Source organism: Salmo salar, chromosome ssa17 (genome assembly GCF_905237065.1).
Source record: "Salmo salar chromosome ssa17, Ssal_v3.1, whole genome shotgun sequence".
NCBI classification, from domain to species: domain Eukaryota; kingdom Metazoa; phylum Chordata; class Actinopteri; order Salmoniformes; family Salmonidae; genus Salmo; species Salmo salar.
Genome location: NC_059458.1, coordinates 32,441,589 through 32,456,961, shown reverse-complemented (window position 1 = coordinate 32,456,961; position 15,373 = coordinate 32,441,589). Strand labels below are relative to the sequence as shown.

Sequence of the window (15,373 nt, the reverse complement as noted above, 5' to 3'; positions counted from 1 at the left end):
CTTGCATACTTACACAGACACATTTCACACTCCGGCTACCCACACCCACAGATGCACAGAAACTCGAAGATAGTGTGAAACTTCTAGCGAAGTAGAGCTCTCTGCATTTAACCAGGAAATAGACGTTGACACATAGGAAACTGGTGGTCATGTTTTCACATTGTGCATCTCTGAGGGGAGCCAGTATCAGATATGATTGGTTTCCAACCATCTAAGAGGCAAGCTGCACAGACTAGTGGCTAAAGAAGAACAGGGCAGTGGAATGCAGGGAAACTAGTTCAGATGCGTCCCTTTTCATTTACTAGGAAAGGACTGACAGCTATTTGTCTGGTTTTAGAGTGGTGAAAGAGATTCTGTTTCCAGGAAACCCAGATCCTTGTGACAGTTATGACACGCAGTGCTGGGTTTGATATTGGAATGAATGAAGTGCTGAGTTTGATATTGGAATGAATGAAGTGCTGAGTTTGATATTGGAATGAATGAAGTGCTGAGTTTGATATTGGAATGAATGAAGTGCTGGGTTTGATATTGGAATGAATGAAGTGCTGAGTTTGATATTGGAATGAATGAAGTGCTGAGTTTGATATTGGAATGAATGAAGTGGTGGATTTGATATTGGACTGAATGAAGTGGTGCGGAGTGATGCACCCTGGACCGCCACTGGCTTTAGCAATCATCGCATGTTTTCTGCAGAGATACTTCTGTGAAAGTCGCTGGGACAAGGAAGAAGGTACTTATCTTTATTATCAAACAATTGTTCAAAAAACATTTATAGATTTTAACATTTATAGATTTTTCCATGTGCATATAGACATTTCATATGCCTTCAGTATTAATGACATTATACATACATCTGTGTGGAATGAGAGGTCTTTCTTGTGTGACACGTGTAGGTTTGAAGCCACGCCCAGAGACGTACGGCTACAAAGCTTTCTCTGGGGAGGGGTTTGTCATGCAATGTAACAAACCACAGTCCACCGGTCTCTGTCAGCGCCTCTACAACATCACATCCAGCTCTGAGGAAGCTGATTGGTCGAGGGCCGAGGGGGAAACCAATAGAGACAGAGATTTCCTCAGAGATGACGGGGCCGTGACAGGACGGGGGAACGCGCTCTGGTTCTCTACCGTTACCGCAAAGGACTCTGGGAAGTACACATGCCACACAGGGTAGGTAGTCTGTATTGACTCTGTTTGGGTGGGCCCCTCTCTCTGTTCCACAGGGTAGGTAGTCTGTATTGACTCTGTTTGGGTGGGCCCCTCTCTCTGTTTCACAGGGTAGGTAGTCTGTATTGACTCTGTTTGGGTAGGCCCCTCTCTCTGTTTCACAGGGTAGGTAGTCTGTATTGACTCTGTTTGGGGGAGCCCCTCTCTCTGTTTCACAGGGTAGGTAGTCTGTATTGACTCTGTTTGGGTAGGCCCCTCTCTCTGTTTCACAGGGTAGGTAGTCTGTATTGACTCTGTTTGGGTAGGCCCCTCTCTCTGTTTCACAGGGTAGGTAGTCTGTATTGACTCTGTTTGGGTAGTCCCCTCTCTCTGTTCCACAGGGTAGGTAGTCTGTATTGACTCTGTTTGGGTGGGCCCCTCTCTCTGTTTCACAGGGTAGGTAGTCTGTATTGACTCTGTTTGGGTAGGCCCCTCTCTCTGTGTCACAGGGTAGGTAGTCTGTATTGACTCTGTTTGGGTAGGCCCCTCTCTCTGTTTCACAGGGTAGGTAGTTTGTATTGACTCTGTTTGGGTAGGCCCCTCTCTCTGTCCACAGGGTAGGTAGTCTGTATTGACTCTGTTTGGGTGGGCCCCTCTCTCTGTTTCACAGGGTAGGTAGTCTGTATTGACTGTTTGGGTGGGCCCCTCTCTCTGTTTCACAGGGTAGGTAGTCTGTATTGACTCTGTTTGAGTGGGCCCCTCTCTCTGTTTCACAGGGTAGGTAGTCTGTATTCACTCTGTTTGGGTAGGCCCCTCTCTCTGTTTCACAGGGTAGGTAGTCTGTATTGACTCTGTTTGGGTAGGCCCCTCTCTCTGTTTCACAGGGTAGGTAGTCTGTATTGACTCTGTTTGGGTAGGCCCCTCTCTCTGTTTCCTGCCCTTTGATCAGAAGAAGTGAGAGAAGCTTTGGTGGAACGAACGGATGAAGTGAAGTAGTCTAACTTTCCAAAACATGCCACGTCATTACATGAATTCTCTTCAGGACCAAAACGCCTTCAAAAAGACAGTACAAATGCGGTTCTTTCTTTGAACAGTTTGCCTGGGTTTGACTTTGAAAAATAGTTTGCCTATATTTGACCTTTCCAGAACACAATGTGTGAATTTGAATGTGTGTTGTTAATATCACAGTGGTATGGTGATCCACTTCTATGTGGAGGTGCTGGAGAGGGCCAGCCTGGGGTGCAGGGACACAGAGGAGAACAGGGTCACTCTGGTTCTGGGCAAAGGTGGCAGGATCCCATGCCCTGGGATCAAATGTCAGACACAGAGGTCAGAGGTCACATGGTACAAGGTGATTATTCCAGCAGATTTATGGATGGATGGATGATGGATGGATGGATGGTGGATGGATGGATGGATGGATGGATGGATGGTTGGATGGATGAATGATGGATGGATGGATGATGGATGGATGGATGGATGGATGGTTGGATGGAGGAATGATGGATGGTTGGATGGATGGATGGATGGATGGATGGATGGATGAATGATGGATGGATGGATGGATGGATGGATGGATGGTGGGTGATATATTGATGAACGGCAGGTTTTACCTGATGTTTGTTTCTCTTCAGAATGTAATTATGCTATCATTCCACTGCATCTAAGACTTTACACAAACTCCTAACCTTTAGTAAACACAAGTACAAGCCTTACACACCCGTGTGACCGGTTACACACCTACTCACCTGTGACAGGTCAACACATGCATGGAATAAATAGACCAATGTACAAAGAAATGAACAAACGGCTAAACAGGCAAACAAGTAATGGCTTTACGTCATGGGTTTCTCTGCAGGATGCCAGGCCTGTGTGTGAGATACAGGAGAAGAGGACTATCTCTGTGGTAGACAGGTATACTCTTCTGCTGGGTACTGTCTATGTGAGTGATGCTACACTGTATTTCTGTGACTACACCTATGAAGACAATGGGATCCCCTGGACAGTCAGGAGATCTGTTAACGTCTCGGTCATACGTAAGTATGGGAGGACTGTCGCTGCAGGCTCTGTCTTCCAACACACACCACACAAGAGTGTTCAGATGAACGCACGCCCATACACACACCACACAAGAGTGTTCAGATGAACGCACGCCCATACACACACCACACAAGCACGATCACATGCACGCACTTACGAATCGCACACAAACACCACATGTGCTCGTTCACATGAACGCACACATACTGTACACACATATTCTAGTAAATGTCACTTTTACCTCCACAGCAGCTGACACCACAGACCCTCCACAGATTACTTATCCCCATGGCAACAAGGAGGGTGTGGAGCTGGGTGAGTGCAGAGCCTGAGGTTGAATGATTGATTGATTTGATGATGGCAGGTGTATAGATTATGATCACTGTGTTTCACCAGTTTATGGCTTCGTCCTAAATGGCAACCTATTCCCTATATAGTGCACTACTTTAGACCCCTATGGGATAGTGCACTACTTTAGACCAGAGCCCTATGGGGTAGTGCACTACTTTTGACCAGAGCCCTATGGGTAGTGCACTAATTTTGACCAGAGCTCTATGGGGTAGTGCACTATATAGGTAATAGGGATGGAACCTAGTCCTTATATCAACCCTCTATTCCCCAGGGGAGCCTCATAATCTGAGCTGTCAGGTGCAGTTTGGGTTCCAGAGAACCTTTGACCCAGTGGTCCAGTGGTGGATCAGTTCCCATAGCAACCATGAAGGCATGATGAAACTGATGGAGATGGAGGCACAGTGAGCTGGATCTCATTTTTGTTGTTGATGCTCGTCATGTGTTATTGTATATTAAGCATTAACATTAATGAATGAATGATTTATTCATGAAACAGTTTTTTGTCAGGCACCCACCTATCATTAAAATAATAATGTGTATCACTGTAGGCTATGCCTACGTCCCAAAATGGCACCCTAGTCCCTACATAGTGCACAGTGTACTTTATAGGGAACAGGATGCCATTTGGGCCACAACCAAATCAAATCAAATGTATTTATATAGCCCTTCTTACATCAGCTGATATCTCAAAGTGCTGTACAGAAACCCAGCCTAAAACCCCAAACAGCAAGCAATGCAGGTGTAGAAGCACTGTGGCTAGGAAAAACTCCCTAGAAAGGCCAGAAACTAGGAAGAAACCTAGAGAGGAACCAGGCTATGAGGGGTGGCCAGTCCTCTTCTGGCTGTGCCGGGTAACAGAACATGGCCAAGATGTTAAAATGTTCATAAATGACCAGCATGGTCAAATAATAATAATCACAGTAGTTGTCGAGGGTGCAACAGGTCAGCACCTCAGGAGTAATGTCAGTTGGCTTTTCATAGCCGACCAGAGGGTCCCCTTCTGTTTCCTCTGCAGGCAGGTGAGGGAAAGGAGTATTGAAGAGTTTGAGTTCACGGTCACCAGGACAGCTCAAATCCCGGAGGTGACCCAGCTACACCTGGACTCCACCTTCACCTGTCTGGCCCAGAACTCTGTAGGCAACAGCAGCGTCACCATCAGGCTGATAAGGAAATCTGCAGGTACCAGAAGAATACTGATGGGGTGCGTCTCAATCATCTCTGCTTTCTCCCCAAGTGTGCACTTGTTCACTTCCCTTCATGGATTTTGAATGAAATTACTAGTTTTATGGCAACTCCCTCTGGCACCTGCCTGGTCCAATCCAATGGTTTTCAATTTGTTGGGAGTAATGAACAAGTTCCCACATCTAGAGGAAGTAGAGATAATTGGAACGCAGCCCTAGTATCTCATTACATCTGATTTGGTTCTGGGTACCAAGGTTAGCCTACAACAAGTCAGATCCATTTTTCAGAGAACACTAGCAATGTATTTTTACTTAATAACCCTATCTTGTCATACTGTTATCTGAGACAACAACGCTCCTATGTGTTATAATTAATCAATAATGCCCGAGGGGGTGTGGTATGTGGCCAATATACCACGGCTATGGGCTGTTCTTATGCACGACGCAACGCGGAGTGCCTGGATACAGCCCTTAGCTGTGGTATATTGGAATATACCACAAACCACCGAGGTGACTTATTGCTACTATAAACTGGTTACCAACGTAATTAGAGCAGTAAAAATACATGTTTTGTCATACCCGTGGTATACGGCTGTCAGCCAATCAGCATTCAGGACTCAAACCACCCAGTTTCTAATGTGTATTTTGTAATGTTGTTTCAGTTTCCCGTGTGCTGGTGATAGTGTGTCCGGTGGTGTCTCTGCTGTTTGTAGCTGGGCTGGGCATTACAGTGCATGTCTACTGGCTAGAGCTCTCTATTCTCTACAGAATCTACCTGCCATACAAACAGACCACCACAGGTCAGCAACACATCTCTCACAGACACACAGACACACAGACACACACACACACACACACACACACACACACACAAGATAAGATATGAGGAAAACAAATCACAGGATATCTTAATTTGGTGTTTTCTCCTCCCACTCTTACCAAGTATCTAATGGCTGATATATGGTGTCCATCTCCTCCACTCCCACTCTTACACACACATGAAAACACACACTGTCAGATAAAAGCTATCTAGATTCTAGGCAAGCCTCAAATCTAGCAATCAGGAAATGACTGTTTCAACTTGACTTGTTACAACCTCAAACCACACAGAAAGATGGCTGGGTGTTCTGAAAAAAAAGCCAGTTGTTGTCAGTTCTTTGAAATTACATCATAACTGTCATCACTGTCCTAACTGTCATCACTGTCCTAAAGGTCATCACTGCAGTACGATGTGTTGTATTATGTGTTTAAAAAAGGGTTGGGGTCAGTTCAAATTGAAATCAGTCAATTCGGGAAGTATCCTGAAATTTTAAAAAGAACACCTATTTTCAATGATTCATCAATAAACTGTATTAACCATGTAACCTGAATGTCTCTTCTCTCTCCTTCCCTGTATTGACCATGTAACCTGAATGTCTCTTCTCTCTCCTTCCCTGTATTGACCATGTAACCTGAATGTCTCTTCTCTCTCCTTCCCTGTATTGACCATGTAACCTGAATGTCTCTTCTCTCTCCTTCCCTGTATTGACCCTGTAACCTGAATGTCTCTTCTCTCTCCTTCCCTGTATTGACCATGTAACCTGAATGTCTCTTCTCTCTCCTTCCCTGTATTGACCATGTAACCTGAATGTCTCTTCTCTCTCCTTCCCTGTATTGACCATGTAACCTGAATGTCTCTTCTCTCTCCTTCCCTGTATTGACCATGTAACCTGAATGTCTCTTCTCTCTCCTTCCCTGTATTGACCATGTAACCTGAATGTCTCTTCTCTCTCCTTCCCTGTATTGACCCTGTAACCTGAATGTCTCTTCTCTCTCCTTCCCTGTATTGACCATGTAACCTGAATGTCTCTTCTCTCTCCTTCCCTGTATTGACCATGTAACCTGAATGTCTCTTCTCTCTCCTTCCCTGTATTGACCATGTAACCTGAATGTCTCTTCTCTCTCCTTCCCTGTATTGACCATGTAACCTGAATGTCTCTTCTCTCTCCTTCCCTGTATTGACCATGTAACCCGAATGTCTCTTCTCTCTCCTTCCCTGTATTGACCATGTAACCCGAATGTCTCTTCTCTCTCCTTCCCTGTATTGACCATGTAACCCGAATGTCTCTTCTCTCTCCTTCCCTGTATTGACCATGTAACCCGAATGTCTCTTCTCTCTCCTTCCCTGTATTGACCATGTAACCTGAATGTCTCTTCTCTCTCCTTCCCTGTATTGACCATGTAACCTGAATGTCTCTTCTCTCTCCTTCCCTGTATTGACCCTGTAACCTGAATGTCTCTTCTCTCTCCTTCCCTGTATTGACCATGTAACCTGAATGTCTCTTCTCTCTCCTTCCCTGTATTGACCATGTAACCCGAATGTCTCTTCTCTCTCCTTCCCTGTATTGACCATGTAACCTGAATGTCTCTTCTCTCTCCTTCCCTGTATTGACCATGTAACCTGAATGTCTCTTCTCTCTCCTTCCCTGTATTGACCATGTAACCTGAATGTCTCTTCTCTCTCCTTCCCTGTATTGACCATGTAACCTGAATGTCTCTTCTCTCTCCTTCCCTGTATTGACCATGTAACCTGAATGTCTCTTCTCTCTCCTTCCCTGTATTGACCATGTAACCTGAATGTCTCTTCTCTCTCCTTCCCTGTATTGACCATGTAACCTGAATGTCTCTTCTCTCTCCTTCCCTGTATTGACCATGTAACCTGAATGTCTCTTCTCTCTCCTTCCCTGTATTGACTCTGTAGATGACAAGGAATACGATGCCTTTGTGTCCTACGTGCCCAGCTCTTCCTCTGAGGAGGTGGGGGGACGAGGAAGAGGAGTAAGAGAGGAGCCACTGGAGGTGCTCCTGCCCAGGGTTCTGGAGGGGCAGTGGGGCTACCGCCTCTTTCTGCTAGAGAGAGACCTGCTGCCGGGTGGAGGTGAGTTCTAGGCTGCATCTCAAATGGCACCCTATTCCCTATTTAGTGTACTATTAAAAAGTAGGGTACTATATAGAGAAAGGCTGCCATTTAGGACGCATAATAGTCTGGTCCCAGACCAGTTTGTGCTGTAGAGCCAGCCAACGACCATAGGAGTTAGCTATACTGCACAAACTGATCTAGGTTATAGTTGAGCAGGCCATGTGAATAGAAACAGTCACATTACCAGATTAGACTGTAAAACATTGCCATTGAATGTACAGTTGGCCTAGAGATGGCAGCTTTCAAATGAAATGTATTTTGAAGAATGTGTGGTTCCCAGAGTCACTGTTTTACTGTCAGATTTTGACAGTCTGCATAACTGTCATGTCTCCCTGCCAAGCATGACACTTGTGTGGTGTTTGTGGTTTTGTGTTTGTGTGTGTGTGCATGCATGTCTGGTGTGTGTGTTCTGTGCTTTAGCGTATGCAGAGGATGTGGTGTGTGCGATCCGCAGCAGCAGGCGACTGGTGTGTGTCCTGAGTCCTGACTACCTGGCCAGTACTTGTCTGTTTGAACTGGAGACAGGCATCAGAGCCTTACAACAAGACCCACACCTCAGGCTCATCCTCATCTGGACCAGCCCCAACCCCAGCAGCCCCAGCACCACCAGCCCCAGCACCACCAGCCCCAAACCCAGCATCCCCAGCACCACCAGCCCCAATCCCAGCAACCCCAGCCCCAGCACCACCAGCCCCAACCCTAGCCCTAGCACCACCAGCCCCAACCCCAACCCCAGCCCCAGAATCACCAGCCCCAACCCCAGTCCTAGCCCCAGCACCACTAGCCCAACCAGCAGCAGGCCTCTATCTCTACCCCTGTCTCACACCCTGGGCCTGGTGGCTTCAGCCTCACCGCTGCCCCCACTGGTTCGGAGGGCCATCAGAGTCCTGCCTGCTCTGCACTGGACCCCCCAGGACCAGGGAAGGATGATAACTAGCTCCAACTCTGGATCACGGTTCTGGAGATCCCTCCACAAGGCCATGCCAGCCCAGAGTGGGACTGGGACAGACACATAGACACTCTTAGACAGTGTAATGACTGTCCTGATCAGGTCGGGTTACAGGAGCCCACAATCCTACAGGGTCTCTCTCAACCCCCAACAGAGGAGGAGAGATCTAGGGGTCTGAAGATGTGGGGGTTTTATGACCCCTCACGCCCATGATAAACCGTAGGCCACAGAGAAATTCCTTTGTCCTCATTATGGAGAACTGGCCTCAGAACATTAAACATGCAATAAAGGGACTTTGGAACAATGGTTTCCGTCAGCCACAATGGTGGTCATGACGAGAGATGGAATATGAAATGTATGTAATTTTTGTTTTATTATTAAAGGTTAACAGATGACGTTATTATGAAAACATTGTACCTTTAAGAGTTTTCCCAGTATATGCCTGATGTTTATACATTGCACGTTGTGTGGAAAATATCCAAATCAAAGAGAATGTTTTGGTAAAGATGAGATGTGAAGTTAGTGTCTAAAAGTGGATTTGAGTAAAATCTAGGCCTTGTCCCTTAACTTGGTACGCCCAGAGAATTGCCCTAAAGGCAGTTACGCCCACTTCTGACCCGAGGGTATAAGACAGGAGACTGAAGAATTAACATATCAGACTAAGTGACCCCAGGCTGCAGCCACGGTCTGAATGGTCAACGAACCCCAAAACGCAACACAAAGTTTGAAGACAAAGAAATATTTTTCTACACAAGCTACGGATGAGTAGCTGTGTCTAAGCGGGTGAATTCAAACCGAACCACCTAGCCTCCACTCTCCATTTAATCGTGGTATCTACATTGTTTCATTCCTAAGCTGTGAGCTCTGAGCTACAGAGCTGTCTGTCCTCAGAAGACCCCTTTCAGAGCAAGGGCGAGGGATCAGACCACTAAGCCAAGAAGGACACTGACATCGTGAGGACAACCAGAGAGTTGAGTCGGAGAAGTGCGTCATTGAGAAGCCTAAACGACCCACGCGGAGCTTCCCACCTGAGACCTCCAACATGTAATTACATCATTATATTCTGACCCATAAGAGCGGCAGTTCGGGGCAAGGCTAGGGTTTAAATAAGCATAGCTGACAAATGAACCCAAATGTATATTTCTCTCATGTACTTTCTTTGTTTCTCTCTCTTTTGAAATCCCCCATTTTGGGTAACACGCACCATAGTGTGTTGGCCCGTTATACTAAGTCCTAATCATTAGCCTAGACTGTTTTGTGTATGTGTATCTTTTATCATAATTTTAGCTTGCTAGTAAATAAATAATCAACTAAGATTGGTGTGGTAAACTCATTGGTGTAGCCCGGGTTCGTGCAGATTCCCGGATTATGCGACGTTCAGACATGAGACTAGAGGTTGATTAATTTAGCGACTGTTGTAAAATCGATATTCTGATATTCTTTGAGTTAATTTGGGAAATAGAAACTCAATAAAACTAATTTTCCCATGGTGCCCCAGGTTAATGAGTTAATAATTGCTTGATTCATTGCTTGATTCATTTAATCACACAATTATAAACCGTTAATCATTCGATGAGCAACAGTCGTCACATTAACTAATACAACGTCACGACATATGGCGCCCCCTGTGAGGAGTCTAAGATAGGACTAGGCCGCACTATTGGGAAATTCCATATCAATTGTGTAGCAAGATATATACATTCCATTAATAGCTATAGGCAGGACTAGTGCGGGAGAGAGGTGTGTGTGTCGTTCCATTTCACCCAGATACTGGTCGGAAGAGAACGACCCCTGTTGTATATCTGACGAAAGCCAGTGTGAAGGGGGGTCTACTGAATGCTACGAGCTAGGGCATATGTACCAGCCGATGCAGGCATTCTGAGAAATAATACTAGTTGGGCCTAACGTAGTGTTATTTCTGTCGATCGCTTTCAGGAGTGATCTGACTCGGTCATAAGCAATTCCTAGAGCAGAAGACATATGAGCCAGCCATTACGGAAATTAGAGTAGATATATTCGTTTGACCGAAGCGAAGTTATTATCTCTCTACCTCTCGCGTTTGGTAACGGGAAGAGGTTAAGGGTTGAACGTGAGACGTCACCAAGTAAACCTGTTCCCTTGTTGGAGGGAACTTCCCTTGTGCGGCGAGGTGGAAACCCCGCGCAAGGAAAGCTAAGCATTGCGCCAGATGCTAAGCTAACAAAGGGGAGCAGCCATTTTTGTTTTCCTCTTTGTTCATAGTGAATTCCCGCGCCAGGCGGGAATCCTGTGAGATCTCAGCTTGTGCTATCCGTAACCTCTGGCGAAGAATCGCCAGTCATTTTTCGTGAAATAATTCAGGTTACGCTGTAGGATATCAAACCAGTCTCAACTGATTGGATATCATTGTCTCATTCAATTTAATATACATTAAATTGCTACACTACCTGTCCAGGTTGGTTATTGGAATAATACGCACACGAATGTGTCATAACCAATGAGACATGGTTAAACTGTTCCACGTTAACTTAGATATAGCAACTATTTCAGGTTAATTAAAGCTAATTCCTTTAGCCTATACGGGGTTGACTAATCATTCAAATTGATTAATAGATTAAAGCTGTTTTACCAGCTTAATGGTGTTTAGGTAGACTTTTTAACAGTATTGTAAAATTCTACCTTCACTGGTACCCTGTCGATTTTAGCTTGTGTTAACAGTGACCTCCGGTGGTGAAGAATCACCAGTAATTAATTTTTTTTATAATTCAGGTTATGCTGTATGATATCTAACCAGACTCAACTGATTGGATATCATTGTCTCGTTCAATTTAATATACATTAAATTGCTACACTACCTGTCCAGGTTGGTTATTGGAATAATACGCAAACTAATGTGTTCTAACCAATGAGACATAGTTAAACTTTTCAACGTTAACTTAGAGATAGCAACTCTTTCAGGTGAATTACAATTAAAATTCCCAAATAGCCTATACAGGTTAGATTTATCATTAAAATCGATTTAATCAATTAAACCTGTTTTGGCAAGTTCAGTAATAACCAACTCACATTACTGACCCAGTCTTGATGATTCATTGACATTTACAAACTGAGTTAAATCGTGTTTGCAGCCTCCAACTCAAAAACCCAAACATTACGTAAATTGAAATAACTGACAATCATAATAATGAGCAATCCATCAGATGGGTTTCCACCCATTTCCCCTCTAATCAGTGGACCTTCACCCACGGAAAGATTGATCGCGGACCTCAGCAACGATGCAAATCCTAACTATGCCAAGGGGCAGAAAATGTTAGATTTCAATGCCATAAGCGAGAAAAATGCAGACATTGCGACAGACGCTCTTCAAAATAGACCATCAGGCGGAGGCCTTGTGAAGGCTCTCTCCAGTTTAGCCCTCAACTATGCCCACCAGCAGATGGACAGTGCACCAGTACCTCAGTGCCCAGCAGAGGCACGAGCAGGAAGCTGGGGAGTTCAAGGTACAGGTGGAGAGAACCAGGGAGCTGGCATCGAAAGCCGAAAAAGATAAGCTACTGCTAGCCGAGGAACTGTGTGTGAGAACAGATAAATTGGAAGATCTGTCTAACACTTATAACAAAGAACGCAAACAAACTCTTGACCAAGTCCGTATTCTAAAAGAACAACTCGTTTTAGCCAAAACTAAATACGATGAAGTCCACGCGAAACTAGATGAATTTGACGAGCTAGCTAGAAATCGGGGCGAGCAAATTGATGCCCTGCAAACGGTTGTGAATGAAACCACTCAAAGCAATAATGCTCTATTCCAAAAGCTGCAGACCAAAGACGATCAGTTAATGAACACAATGACCAAGTTGGAGGACAAAACAGCAGAACTCATTGAAGTCGCTGATTTAATGAAGGATGAGAAAGACCAGGTGAGAAAGTTGGAAAATGTGACCTCTAAACAAAAGGAGGACATCGCATCACTGGATCTCTCACTCCACACTCGAGACCTCTTCCTGCAAACCATGACAGATAAGTATGAGGCCGAGAAAATAAACACCCTCAACTCCCAGGTGGACTCTGCGATGCAGCAGAACACCACCCTTAGGTATCATCTGGAGGAACTCCAGAACAGTCACGCGCTATCGCGGGACAACCAAACCAAGCAACCTAGCTCACATCCGGAGCTCAGAGAACGAGGGAATGTAGATGACAGGAGATTTCAGCCTCTTTCTCTTGGCCATTCGGCCCACAGTGAATTGGGGCCTCCTCGCCAACACAACCACAGCTTGACTTTTCCTCTTGGCCTCTCGGCCCACAATTCCCAACGGGAGAGTGCAGATGTTCCCCGCGCACTTGGCAGGGATCGCCTTGACAAAATCGTCAAAAACTTCCGCCTCTTCGACCCCGTTCCGGGAAAGCCAAACTACACTGAGACATTCTTAGCAGACATGGAGGACGCCTTGGATGGCTACCCAAACGCTACGAATGCAGACAGGCTCTACCTTTTGAAGCAAACGTCCAACAGACACGTGACAAGGTTCATCCGTCTACAAGAGCAACACGTGCAAAACGACTATGCTAAACTTGCCACGGTTTTGAAAATAGAATTCAGTGGTTCTGCGACTCGCAAACACGATAGCTCGTTGGCTAACAATATCAGACAAGCTCGAAATGAACACCCACAAGCCTACTATCACCGGCTTCGTTCAGCTTACTTTGGCATGCTCACTGAAACAGGAATGGAAGACCTATTACCGTTCAAACAACTGTTTCTGTCAAACATGTCTCCCAACTTCATTAACTACTTGGGCCCTACTGTCCACGTCGGGTTGCCAATCTCGACGCTCCGAGAGCTGGCAAGCACCGCTTTTGAAGCATCAAAAGCAAGCCGGGCTAAGAGCCCGGACACCTCGACTTTCGAGCTTAGGCAGGAACCATCACTCGAATTAGAAGGGGCTGCATCAGGGACATATGCGGTAAAAGTTGACGATCAAGCTACCAAGTAACCACCACCCCGACAACCACCGCCGTAACAATAGCTACGATGAACGTCCCCAATCTAACAGGTCCCGTAGAGATCAACCTAGCCGACATGCCCCTCCACCTAACTCTCACAAAGGGTCAGGACACAAGGGTAACAAGCGTAACAAGGGCAACAAAGTGTACAACAATGATCTAAACGCTAACCGAAATGATATAGAAGCTCTGATAAAAGATGTACTGCATCGTAAGAAATTTGAGAAAGAGGACAAGGATAAGTCCTCATGACTAGGTGTAAAATCGTTGGAACAATCTAGAAAAAAGAAACGCACACCTATAAAGGCGAGGTGCTGGCTAGCGGAGTAGAACACTAGAAAATAAAGGAAAGCCGCACACTCTAAGAGCTCAGATGCAAAAATGTAATAACCAACGTTTCGACAGCGAAGCTGTCTTCATCAGGGTATCATCACAAACACTGCGAGATGAGTCATTTATATAGTGTCAAGAGACACACAGGTGTTTGTAATCATGGCCAAGTATGGCCTAATATCATTGGTTAACTCAAATATTTAAAAAAATGACATACAAAGAACATACAAAAAGACAAACAAATGGATAGCATACGATCATAGCATTTGTAGTCTAAAATGTATCTAACAAACAATTACAATGGCAAAGTCACAATAATCACAAGAATGGCTTCAGATCAAAGTCTATGTTGAGACCGAAGGGAGCAAGGGTCTTTAAATTAAAGATCCAGGCAGCCTCTCGTTTTAACAATAAATTATCAAGGTCACCCCCTCTCCTCGGGAGGGTGACATGTTCGATGCCAATATAACGCAGAGACGAAATCGAATGGTTTGCTTCCAAAAAGTGGGCCGCAACTGGGTAAGTCAAGTTTTTGCACATTTATAAGTGCCATTCTACATTTATAAGTGCCATTGCATTGAGCACAGCCATTACACTTGTAATTTCCATCCAGTATGGGCGCAAATAGGCGTTGTTCAGGAATATCTTGGGGTGGTAAATCAGAGTGTACCAATTGGTCTCTGAGATTTCTGCCCCGCGAGAATACGACCAGGGGAAGATCAGAAAACACATTACCGAGACTATCATCATATTTCAAAATGTGCCAATGTTTGTGAACGATTCCTTTAATTTGTTCAGAGCACTTAGAATAGCGGGTAGTGAGAACGCAAGAATGCGTCTTTTTGCGAGACTGACCTTGAAAAGGTCATGTCTCGTTTTGTTTTGAATTTTCTCAATGGCAATATTAATCTGATCATTGTTGTACCCCCTCTCCTTGAACTTATCCTGAGTCTCAGCCATATTTCTGTCGAAATCTGATTGTTTACTACAAATTCTTTTGATTCGACAGAATTGGCTGTAGGGCAAACTATTTTTCAAGGGAAGTGGGTGACAACTATCAGCACTCAAAAAACTGTTACGATCAGTAGGTTTCCTGTAAAGATCAGTGTATAAAACATTATCTTCACACAAGATCAGAAGATCAAGAAAACTGATTTGACGTGTATCAGATTGCATAGTAAATCTCAAATGTTCAGAACAGGAGTTAAGAAAAGCATAAAACGCTTGAAGCAGTTCTGCATCACCCCTTCAAAGAACAAAAATATCGTCAATATACCGTTTCCAAATAATGATGTTAGGCAAGAAAACATTTTTGAGAGGGTTGAAAATGGATTGTTTCTCCATGTAACCCACATACAAATTAGCATAGTTAGGAGCCATGGGGGATCCCATAGCAGTACCCTTCGTCTGAATAAAGAAATCATTTAGAAACAT

General features: G+C 44.8%; 1 protein-coding gene across 3 annotated transcripts; it reads left to right on the top strand.

The window, feature by feature from the left end:
• Positions 1-131: 131 nt before the first annotated feature.
• On the top strand, positions 132-8,959 carry LOC106575893 (interleukin-18 receptor accessory protein). 3 transcript variants are annotated; one of them, XM_045699483.1, is made up of 10 exons: positions 133-730; positions 894-1,167; positions 2,332-2,494; positions 3,002-3,179; positions 3,436-3,498; positions 3,806-3,935; positions 4,550-4,713; positions 5,378-5,515; positions 7,456-7,632; positions 8,095-8,957. In XM_045699483.1, exons 1-10 carry the CDS (start codon positions 625-627, stop codon positions 8,688-8,690), a joined length of 1,989 nt encoding a protein of 662 aa, XP_045555439.1. In that variant the 5' UTR covers positions 133-624; the 3' UTR covers positions 8,691-8,957. The 3 variants fall into 3 exon arrangements, with proteins under 3 accessions (XP_045555440.1, XP_045555439.1, XP_045555438.1); XM_045699482.1 differs by having other exon boundaries at positions 134-730; positions 3,433-3,498; positions 8,095-8,956; XM_045699484.1 differs by lacking the exon at positions 5,378-5,515 and having other exon boundaries at positions 132-730; positions 3,433-3,498; positions 8,095-8,959.
• The last annotated feature ends 6,414 nt before the right edge of the window (positions 8,960-15,373 follow it).

Excerpts from the sequence above, each read along its gene's own strand:
- LOC106575893 (XM_045699482.1), top strand. The coding sequence starts at position 625 with ATGAAGTGGTGCGGAGTGATGCACCCTGGACCGCCACTGGCTTTAGCA. Across the intron at positions 1,168-2,331 it reads AAGTACACATGCCACACAGG|TGGTATGGTGATCCACTTCT; the intron begins GTAGGTAGTCTG and ends TTAATATCACAG. Across the intron at positions 3,499-3,805 it reads CAAGGAGGGTGTGGAGCTGG|GGGAGCCTCATAATCTGAGC; the intron begins GTGAGTGCAGAG and ends TCTATTCCCCAG.